At 40.8% G+C, this 11,941-nt stretch overlaps 1 protein-coding gene across 1 annotated transcript in view; it reads left to right on the top strand.

Moving 5' to 3' along the window:
* The first annotated feature begins 1,369 nt into the window (after positions 1-1,369).
* samd10b (sterile alpha motif domain containing 10b) overlaps positions 1,370-11,941 on the top strand; it is a 43,745-nt gene continuing 33,173 nt past the window's right edge. The window contains exon 1 of the mRNA XM_067528469.1: positions 1,370-1,748. Coding sequence (XP_067384570.1) covers positions 1,736-1,748 — 13 coding nt within the window. The 5' untranslated portion in view covers positions 1,370-1,735. The remainder of the gene's footprint in view (positions 1,749-11,941) is intronic.

Genomic DNA, 11,941 nt, shown 5'->3' with positions numbered 1-11,941 from the left:
TATGTTGTGAGATTACATTACCAAAGACACGTTCACAACTTCTCCCAGATTCTCTCCTTTGAAGTGAAGCTTAGTTGTTTGACAGGCAAATAGTAGCTGATGTGAGTGTCTACCATGGGACGTCTGTTTTTAGGATTTTCTGCAAGCAGTCCAGCTGATCTTGTCTTGTGTCTGTTTCTTATTTTGTGCAAAGACTGTGTTTGCAGAGTTGGTATAGCCCACACATGGTGGAATGAAATGCAGCATCCTAAAGACAACTTCTAAAATTGGTGTACAAATATGTTCCAATTTTCGCATCAAGGTGAAAAGTATTCTGATTTTTAGAACAGCTATGTAATGTCTTTTGCAGTTCTGAAAGAATTCTTTTCAAGTTTTGACAAAAAACAATTGTTGACATAAAGCCGGTGTTGATTAACACACAGTAATAATAATTAATGGGTAGAAAAGGCCTTTTAAATCATTTTATTTTTGTTGCATAATTCAACAAAAAATGAATTAATCTGCAATCTTAAAGGTTCATCTCGGACTCTGCTGCTAAGATTTTGATGGCTGTTTTTTGTTCTACTACTAACAATGTAGAAAAATCTCATCTCATTCGAATTGCATAGAGCTTACAAAAAACAAAAACATATCAAACATTCATCAGTAAGTCTGGCTAAAAGTAAACACAAAGAGCTTCATAGCATAGCTGATACACATTGTAAACTTGTTGGCTGACTTACCTGCTGTTTTCTTAAATGTCTGCAGGTTTATTTATGTTAGTCTGATTGGGACTTACTTTTGATTCGGCTTGTTTGCGCAGAGAAGAAGTGGTGAATGCAAAGTGATGAAGCTGATGTTTGTTTATTAAATATATTTAACAAACTTATGTTTAACAAACTTACAGCTATGAGCCATACTTCTGTATGCAGAAATAAAAAAAGACAAGACTGTGCACTGTTCAGTGTTTTTGGTTCCTATATAAGGAAAATATAAAAGGAGGGTGCGTCTAATTTCTGAGTTTACACACAAAGATGAAAGTAATTCCAGAATTGAAGTGAAGCTTTTTGGTCCGGGTGAAAATGTTCTTACAAAAGTCAGCAAGAGTCTATTTATTCACTGAGCATTTCAGCTCACACTGTCCGCAGAGGTTTATTCGCCAATAAACTTTTAACTACTTAGCAAAGTATACTGTGACTTTTAACATTATGTCACCCTTGTTGTGACTTCATTAAAAATTATGATGCTTTTGTAAAAAAAGAAAAGAGAAGATCCTAAATAATTAGAGTCTCTGGTTGCGACAGTAATAAAATGGGGCGTGTGTTTGTGTTTGTGCGAGGGAGAGAGAGAGAGAGAGAGAGAGAACGAGAGAGAGAGAGAGATAGAGAGAGAGAGCAGTGGTATCTAGTCTTTATCCAGAAGCAGCTGGTGTCGGGGCGTTATGACCTTTTGTCTCCCGGCGGTCAGGTACCGAGAGAGGGGCGGAGATTCAGAAGGAGCTGCTGCTTTATATCGGACTGTTCCCAGTGTCCCGGACAACAAATGGCCGTGAACCGACAGGGAGGAAGAGTGTGATTTAGGTTTTATTTGTTTCTGTCTCTCAGTGCGACCAGAGTAAGAGCTTTCTCTATGCTTACATAGTAGGTTAGAGAGGGCAGGGAGCGCTCTTCATCCCCACACAGTACGTTTATCCTGTCTCGCAGAAGGATGGGAGAGTCCTGTTGACACCACGGAGAGATACACGCTGAGACCGACTATGGCTGTGGACGGTAGGAGCGCTTACTCTCCCTTTCACCAGAGCATCCCAAAAAGCATCAGAGTATTCGTGCAAGCACGCAATGTTTCATGCAGTAACGAGTTTCCTGGGACCTTTCAATAGTTTATTTAATATCGTATTAAACCTCAGGAGTATATTTCCACATGGGCATGTGCTTATTCTCTGTTTCTGACAGCATCTGAGAGATGCTGTCGTAATAATAATAATAATAATCAATTTTTCAGGTTAACTTTAATTTGACATAGTTCATTTTGTAGCTTACATATGTGACCTAATGCAGTCACACTATACAGATAAATGTTAAGTAAATCATTGGGTTACTGGAAAAATGAACTACTGGAAGTTCTGTGTCCCATGATCTTGATGGTCTATTTTCGTGGGTCAGCATCTATTTCTGGAAAACTTACAGACAGAAATCAGCAAGATAATATAACAACAGAAGCAGCAGCATTTCTGTGTTATTCTTTTGTTAGACTAAGAATGAAGACTAACAGATGTGCTCTCTTGTACAGAAACAGATATGTTTGTCTGATGTGAAAGTTGACCGATGCCCAGAGAGTTTTTTTTATAAGCGCATTAAAAGCTCTTCAAGAGATTTGGATTGTTTGCAGTGATCTTGTTGTTGTCATCCTGCCTCCTTTCTCTGCTTGGCTGGCTGGTGTTTGGTCCAATCTAACTAACTTAAGTGAACTCTAATCAGAGCCTCTCTCTTTCTGCTCAAGGGCAATAATGTGTGACAGCATTAGTATAGTGCCAAGTGTGTTTCCCATCTGTCCTCTCTGTGGAAGCAGGTTAGCTTGCAATTTGCATGACTGCAGGTAGAAAAGTCAGGTAGATATACATACATACCTGACACACTGGCCTATGAGTCCATAGTTTATTTAAGCATCATTAAATTACTCAGTGGCATGAGCGTTGACACCACGCTGACAGATTGCTGTGCCACTTTAATGAGTGCTGCTCCTCAGCATTGTTTGAAGACACACGCAGGGCTTGAATCACAACCTGTGACAACAGCTGGAACCAGGGACCTTTAAGATGCGTTAACAATCCCGATGCATGTTACTGTACAGATTCTCTTTTGTGAAATTTTGTCTGGGATTTTTTTTTTTTACTTGAACTTGAGAATGTTATTTGTCATTAATTGTTACAGCATTGGATTAACTGTTAAAGTAAAGAGTAGGTGAGAGTAGACACATTACCATTTTAAATCTGTGATAACAAAATGATGTGCACATTTGTCACTATCCTAAAATGGGAGAGACAGCACATTTTACTATGGGACACCCTTGACCCCAGTTTGTAAACCATGACTGTTTAAGGGAAGTAATAAAATGTGCATTAGCTCATTTCATTGGTAATGTTCACCTTACGTGGTTGTAGTTTCATTATTGACTGTCGGCTCCAGGTCTGCCACAATATTATTAACAATGGGTGATGTGCAATTTAAATGGTACAATAGCCATTTTTTATCTCATCTTCATGTAAATTGCTGTGAAAATTACATTTTCCTTCTTGCTGCCTGCTGTTTAGCAAGTCATGCTATATATTTATGCTTCCCTCCATGTTAGGCCAATCAGTGGATGGAATTCGTCAAATGTTTTCTTAAATCACCCAGGACATCTGGCTGCATTGTTATTTGGGAGATAACTAGGCACACAATTGATGCTACTCGACCACTGTAAAACATTCAGGTGCAATGATTTTTTTCAGAGGAGGAAAAGAGGAGAGAGCAGCATAGTTCATCTTCTGGTCACATCAGGAAAATGCATGGAGGCAAACCAGTGTGTATCCAGTACAACCGGCAGGCCTGGATTAGCTCAGCACGCAGGATATTGAAAGATTTGGGCTGATGCAGAGGATGCTAGGGTGGTTTCTATCCATCTGTATGCTGCTGGACATATGCACACACTAGGCAAAAAGAGAACAACAAGCTGTGCTCACAATCAACCTGACAGGCCGGCATGGACACAAGAATGCAACTGGATTCCAAATCCAAACACAGCCCATTTATTTATCTCAACCCCCATGTCTCTCTGAACATGTGGGCAGACAGTCCACACCAGGAGGGGAGATGGTGTCTATTCACCGTCTTCAAGATAGACATGTGAGTAGGAGGGGACAGATGTGGAGAACTGTGTGTACAATAAATCAGACTCACACGGAATTTGTTCATTAAAGGGCAATGAAAACATGAAAAAACCCATCAATGCCCATTCCTAGAAAAGTGTTATTGGTATTGGAGGAGCATACAGTATGTGAGAAAATTTGCTACTTGTCAGCTATCAGTTACTTAATAATTAATACATTTTGTTCTTTTCTTGAAGTATCTATGTTGTTGTGTTATTCCCAGAAATTGTTAACCCTCCGGACCCTGACCCTTTCCCTCAAATCCCCAAATTGCCCCTTTTCCAGGGGGAACTCTGGGACTTCAATCTGCATTTGTAAGTGAGCAAATGTGCTTTGCTCCACATGTTTTAATGGGTAAACATGCAAATGGGGAACCAGCACCCCTGCCGGTGTGACAATGGTGTGCATGGGGCGCGAGGAGTGTTAGCTTTAAACTGGCAAATACATCCTTTGTTGTTTTTCTGGCATGTGTTAGGCTGATTGCAGGAGGGAACTTCCATTTGGCGCATTTGGTGTTGGAACCAAATGTTTTTTCTGGCCTCTGTAATGAATGAATATGGTAACAGTATGTTAACCCTCTCAGTAGTGGCACAGTTGGGTTATATGGCAGTTTTAGGATATGTGTGTGTATGTGTTAACCACTTTCCCTTGTCCATCATGATCCACTACTTCCTCACAGCAGGGCTTTTGTCACTTGGTGTAATGCATGGTAAATCCTCCTGAAAACACACACACACACACTCTTCTGTGATTCAACACCAACTCACTGATCCACTTCTGCTCTGCAGAAGCTTTTATTCATACATATACAGTACATGATGCACATACCTTTTACAATGAAATCCTTTCTCTGCATCTGACTCTGTGTGGGGCAGGGGGCAGCCACAGGACGCACCCAAGGATATAAAAGGATTAGACCCTACAGACTACTGCATCCCAGTTTCACCTATTGACTGACTCTGTGTCTGACTATGCGTCTCATCAATTAAATTGGTTGTTATTGTGGTAAAATCTTCGAAAATAGGACAAGAGTTTCCTTAACTGAACCTTACTGTATCTCAAGGGTCACATTATAGTCATAGTAACAGTAAAACATTAATCAAATTACTTTAAACTCAGACATCCATTAGAAAGATGGCGCTTAATGGGAAACTCTCAATGAGTTATTGATATAATGGATTTGTCGAGTGGCCCTCTCAGACCATTCACCATCTGCTTCGACCTCTGACCCACTGTGTAGGACTGAGATGGAGGATGAATCAGTAGATTGATACCAGATTTACACCCTAGTCCTACGGACCTTTTGGAGATTGATGAAGTGGTTAAAGAGGGGAAGCCCACTTCAGTAATAATCAGTTGTAGATTAAGAGGGGCAAATTTTAAACTCTGTTCTGAACCAGCACACATCGGATCCACCCTCACTGTGACATTGTCATTCTTGAAATACTGTACTTCCAGAAATGACAAAGCCCTTCTCGTGGGTTCGACCCCCCACCCCACCCCACCATGCTTAATCAATGTAATCAATGTGTTTTGGCCTTTGGGATTAACCATTTCTGTACTTCTATTTGAGACTACAAGCACGTTTGAGGAATTGTAATGACTCAAATGTGATGAGGCTGTGTTCTGTTAATATCCTTATGTCCTCCAACTCGTCTCACCAGATGTCTTTCAGCCTGCAGTTTCTCAGAGAGCAGCTATCTTCCCTTACTTGCCATCCCGCCCATTAGAGTCTTCTAAACAAACAGCCTAATTAAGTTTGTCCTTGTGTGATAGGGTAAGCTGGATCCTTTCACTCTTTGTTAATATGTTGGCCTGCTACACCTACCAAGTGCTGGGGGTCAGTAGAGCTTGTGGTGCAGAATGTTCATTAAACCAAATGGTTAATGGCACCAGCTACACCCTAACAAGGCATCCATCCTTGAACATTAAGAAGCACAAGTCACAGTCATCCCCTTGAAGAGCAATTACACTGCCATTTGCAATCTAATAGCATGATGTGGGAATCTGCATGTGAGATGTTTTAGTGCATAGAAAAACTGTGTTTGTGTGTGTGACTTTGACATTAAACATATATTAGACTGATTCCACCTATCTGTCATACCTTTACCAAAAATAAAATCAATTTTGCGCTCTGTCCTCCCTTATCAGCCTTTTTTTCTCTCTGCTCCTCCTCTTGATATAACACTTTTTTTAAAAATCATCATCGCATACTGTTCACCTTATGTTGCATCCCAACGTCTGACCATATTCCACTCTCGTCCTCTCCTCTCTCCTGCTCTGCTCCCTGATGTGTGTTGTAATGGTGTACTGGGAAATACAGCTCTGACAGAGTATATGGCTTCAACTGGGTGTCACAGTGCTGCTCGACTGGGCCCTCAATTTACCATGTCAATAGGGAGCTAAGTATCAGCATGTCAGATTCACAGCTGATGTGGGTAGGAAGACTTGTTTAAATGCAGTTCTACTCAACGTGACCCTCTTCTCTAACCCCTGAAACTAACATCCTTCCATTTTGCTGCATTTTCACACACATTTGCTGCATTTTGTTGTCTGTTTTACTGTTTCCTCTCAACTACTTTTTATTCCCACCTCCATTTCATCCTCATATTTTTGGCAGCAGTCCTCTCTCTGCTCTCTCTTATCATCCCCTTACACTATATCTCTGGGGTTAGTTTAAAAAAATTAAAAGCCGTCCCCAGTCAGGTCAAGTCCACAATCCTTTGCATGCTTATTGAACATGTTAGATTTCCACTTCGCAAACTATTCATTTCCCACACTCACTGAGCCCTTGGGGAACCTCTGAGTGAGATACAGCATATAAAAGCCACATGGCACTTTCATGAAATGCCTCACGCCATGGCAAATACATATTGCAGAGGTTTATAACATCCTCAGACTACATGAATATTTGTGAGTAGTTAAATGTGACATGCAGATTTCTGTTTGCGTGTACATAAAATCAGATTTTCTGCATTTTAGCCACAAATAAAAACTGACTCTGACTCTGATTTTCTTAATGTCAGAGCCCAGAAAATGTCCTGGAGGCTGAACAGAAGAGATCTCTTTTAGCCTAAATGGAGCCCACTACCTCATGTGCCCTTTTCTATCATCCTATTAAATCGTTCATTCTAAGAAAGAGACTGGGGCTATGATGTCAAAGCCAGTTCTTAATACAACATCTTCAGAACATATTTTAAAAAGAAGTATTTTACTCTAATCTGATTCTAATCTGATAGCTAAAGAATATCTTCTTAAATTCCCCCTTTCTAAATATTGTTGTTTTTTAATCAAGTTTTCTTTGCATTCGTGGTTCTTTAATCCTCTACTTTGGTCTTTTGCTTCCTTTACATCAAGTGGTGGGAAAACTTGGTTTGAGTCTGGGCACTCTTTTTGTTCAATAATGATCTTTTGAGTGTCTGCACCCTTTTGACACGATTTTATTGAAATCCACTCAGACATCCAGCTGTTGTACCTTATCCATAGATTAGGAGGGATTTGCCCTCTATGAGTGGGCGATAGTAGCAGCGGGATTTAGTTTCCTAAGTGCTGCATTGGTCACAAAGCCTGTTGTACTGAAAGATAGAGTCCTGTATTGATGCACATATGTAGAGCATTGTAAGATGTGTGACCCTGTACAAACAACTGGAGAATTGTAAGTGTCACAAATCTTGACAGGTGCTTTAGGTAATAATTCTAAAAGCAGTTATTTCTTGTAATTCCACTTTATCTTGGTTTGTATTGTTTTCAGTTGTTAGAGTGCTTTTATGGAACTACGCTCCCCGAGTAGCTGTTTCAATGAGCTAGAAATGACAGACATGGAAGTTTAAGCAAGACCAAACTATTGTCGCAGGAGGCAGCCGATGTAACAGGGCTGTCAGTCAAAATTAGTGGGGGTGGGCTCTAAACTGTCATCACAGCGTTTCCGTCTCGCCCCAGATATCAGGTCAATGGTGCTCTGCAGGCTTTGGGTCTTGTCAGAAGCAAACACACATACTTCTACACACAGAGTTGAAGCTACATGCATGCAGTCCATGCACTTGTGTGCACGTATACACACAATTTGCTCTGGCAGGCTGTGAGTCACCCACTGTGGCACAAACAGAGATTTTCAATAGGGAATAAAAACTGACACAATTCACATATTAAGCTTGTAGAAAACTCTGTCTTCCATAAATGGAAAGTGGATCAGATGAGACAGCCCTTAGCAAACATTTGCTGGTGAGAAAAGCATAGTCATTACATGAAGGGATATCTATTGGCATGGGTTTGAGTGTATTTATTTATATATTTTCTCATATAAACTCTGGAAAGTGTCTGGAAAATTAGGTCCAGACATGGTGATTGGTGATTCTTCCGTCAGCCCTTTAGCAACAATAGTTCACAAATTTTGCTTTCCTTTGTCTAAATGACCTCTTTGTCCTCAGGTGTGATTCTTTCACTTTTGTGCCTGTCACAAGATAGAAATGCTGACCCTTAATTTTTTTAATAAGTAAATCGTATTGTCCACAATCACCATACAGGTGCTAAGACCAACAATGAATCTTCTCTACTCACATTTGGTTAGTTGTCAGCCGGCAACTGGGATTCACTCCAATGCTGTCCAAAAATAATTTAAAACACATCAGACACTGCACTGAGTGACCTTTTACTTTATTCCGAAAACTAAGACCCCTGTAAATATTGGCCACACTCTTTTGAGTCTCTGTAATTCCATATTAAATGTTGCGCATGCAAAGGTCACCACCTGCAATACAAGGAAGTGCTGACTTGGGGCACACGGTGTGACATTTGTTAAAAGTAGAAAGGTCATAGGTTATGGAATAAGGAAATATGAAATGATATGCAAATGTGTGTTATCTTTTACACCAACAGATGGTGTTTATGTTGTAGCTCATCATTGTATGTGTGAAACAAAAGAGGAATAAGCAGTGTGGTAGCTCATTCATGTGCCCCATTGTTAACATGATGAGTTTGTATGATAATTGAAGTGTGTTTGAGTTTGTGTGTGTGTGTGTGTGTGTGTGTGTGTGTGTGTGTGTGTGTGTGTGTGTGTGTGTGTGTGTGTGTGTGTGTGTGTGTGTGTGTGTGTGTGTGTGTGTGTGTGTGTTATCGTCTCTGATGTCTAGATGATAATAAGGTAATGGTTCAGTCGAGTGGAAGAGAGAGTTGGAATGAGCGCTGGTTTGGCACCGCTATGCTGGAGCAGAATTACTGAAATTGTTGTGACGCACACCATGAGAAGTGGCAGTGTCAGCGTTAACAAGCCAACACACACAAAGACATGTACGTACACACCCAGAGGTTGATTAATTGGTGAGTCACCGTATGGAGCGCAAAGCCGTCTCTACTTCACCATGCTGTCAATGAAACATCTGGCATCATTAGAAATCAACATTAGGGTACTTATGAATAGAGCACTAATAGTGTTTGAAAATTTGACATGCATGGGGGAGCTGTTGTGTATTTTCCACAGAAAATGGGTAAAGGAAGTTGTTTTCAAATCACATAATTACATTCACTATTACCACTCCTATTATAGTAACTGTTTTTGGGAGATTTCACACTGTAGCAGATGATGATGGCCTGTTCCATTAAGTCCCACTGTTACTCGATCAGACTCTCAGAGAAACAGACAAAGAAACATTTTTTAGATGGTGCAGTTGTGTGTTCATTAAGACAAAATATTTGTGTGCACGTGAAAGGGCTGGTCTAGTCAAATACATAAAAAATTCACCTACATGGCAAGCAGTTTTACAGCTTACTAATAAAAGGCGACAATGATTTTCAACTTGCTTCCTATGGTTCTAATTTAGGGAGGACATGCACATGAATTATTAAAGTGATTATTAAAGAGATCCTAGAGTACCTCTATGCTTCTAGCAGTTCATGCGTTATCATCTGGAGGACCAGGTTTGTATTAGGAGGAAATAGATGACAAAACCTGACCTGACAAAACCCGTTTTTGTAGCTAGAAACAGAGATATTTTGATATGGGGAATGCAAATGGTAGTTAGATTCATATACCTATAGTCCCCAAACTAGAACCAAAAGAAACAAGTTTAAAAATTGGTCCATTTACCCTTTACAACCTAACCAAAGTGAATCACCTGTCGGCTAGATTATTATGTTATGCCACATAGCTGGTTGTCAATCTTCTGCTTATGTGTGGAAATAAAAGACAGAACATGAACATATTTCTAAAAATGTTGAGCTGTGCCTTTAAGGTAAAAGACATGTAAGAAGACTGGGTAGGAAACAAAGTAGAAATTCATTCTACACAGTTTTGTGTGTTTTGCAAGTCTTAAACAGAAAAACTAAAGTTTCATTGTGCCTGTGTTTGTCTGCATGTGTGCATTAGGGCTACAAAAAGCTTAGATCCTCTTTCCAGTTTCATCCCAAACTGCTGGCTTTGTACTCTAGCTGCAGTGTGCTATGTTACCTGAAAGGGCAGCCTCAGGAAACCATGAACAAGATCAAAAGTGCACGTGGAGGAGAGGAGAGGTAATTGGCTCGTCCATCTCACCAAAACGCCTGGGCTAAGTGGCAGTGCAGGAGTGGGGCTGATAACATGGCAATTACGCTGTGAAAGACAGACCACCAATCAGCGCAGCATGCTGCAGAGACCCACAGACACAAGCAGGACTGCAAGGAGTGGAAACAGAGACTGGGAGAATCGGCGAGCGCCCCCAGGTGTGAGTTAATTTGTCTCACTGCTAGAATGAAAACAAGGAAGCTCCCGAAGGGCTTGTACCAAACATGGCTGACTATATTGTGCACACAATCTATTCACTCTCCCACAGAAGACACCTGCTGCAGCTGCTGGGAAATTCTTGGTTTTGTTCCATCTTTTTCCAACTCAAGCTGCACACTTTAAAAGTGGAGTGCTGGCAAAGATCCAGGTATAATTCTTCTGTTGCTTGTTGAAATAATCTTTGGAACATGTAGAGGAAATAGACCAAAGTTAGTTTATGTCTCTGTTTGATCGCTTTTGCCCTTGGCAGTGCTGCAATTCTCCACTCGTCTGCCTCAGTAGTGTTGCCTAAGCCTCTCTGTGTGGCCCCTTGCCACAACCTGTGCATTTTCTACTCTTTCTTCCTCTCATCATTCTCCCCTTTCCCTCCCTCAAGGGAAAGGTTAGAGGTAGCCTTCTGGCTCACATTACACATGTGAGCACAACACAAGAAACTTTAAAAACTTTAGTTCTCTGAGTTACATTTCAATTGGATAAGAGGAATGGTACCAACATCACTGCTGCCACCACCACTCCAGAGTTGCTGTTTCTAACCAGCAACTCTACTAATTTACAAACTCCCTGCGTGCAATTTTCATTCTTTCCCTGTCTATGTCTGCTTCAGATTCATTGGAACAGTTCACTCTGTTTACCTATCAGCTTTTGCAGAGCATTAACTTTTATCTCTTTTTCCCCATCAGCTCTCCACCCATTCCATAAGCCTATTTCCTCCTCTTTTCATTCCTCATCTTCTTTTCCCTTCATCCTGGTCTCTCTGTGGATGCTGGGATGTAGAGCAGATTATCAACTAACTCTCACAATGGTCATGTACTCACTTCATTGTTTCCAAGCCCCAGTGTGCTCACTAAGCTTTATGTTTGTGTGTATGTCTGTGTGCTATTGACTGGTTGTTATTTTTGCCACGCTACATTGCTCAGACATTTTTTCTCTAATATGACACAGAGGTATATGAGAGCTGACATACATGCACAAACAAAGTAGGGCACTTGTGTGATAGTCTTGGCTCTGAGGACACCCAATAAAGTATTGAGTGCTGAACCCTTCCACATCCCATTCACTCACCAGTCCGCAGAGTGAGTGCACCACATCGATTTACAGACCACATGTGACAATTGCAATGTACTGTAGTCTGTTTTCATCACTGGAGGCTACAGCGAGCATGTTGAAGTGCGTGACTCCACTCAGTTTACTCTGGGAAGTTTAACCTCTGCAGATGGCATCCATCTCTTTGTGGGCAAATGTGATGAGTTATAATGTAAAAGTGGACGATACTAGGTTCTCCATGGTCAGCAGACAGAGTG

Source organism: Channa argus, chromosome 13 (genome assembly GCF_033026475.1).
Source record: "Channa argus isolate prfri chromosome 13, Channa argus male v1.0, whole genome shotgun sequence".
Classification (NCBI taxonomy): domain Eukaryota; kingdom Metazoa; phylum Chordata; class Actinopteri; order Anabantiformes; family Channidae; genus Channa; species Channa argus.
This window is presented reverse-complemented; position numbering and strand designations above follow the sequence as displayed.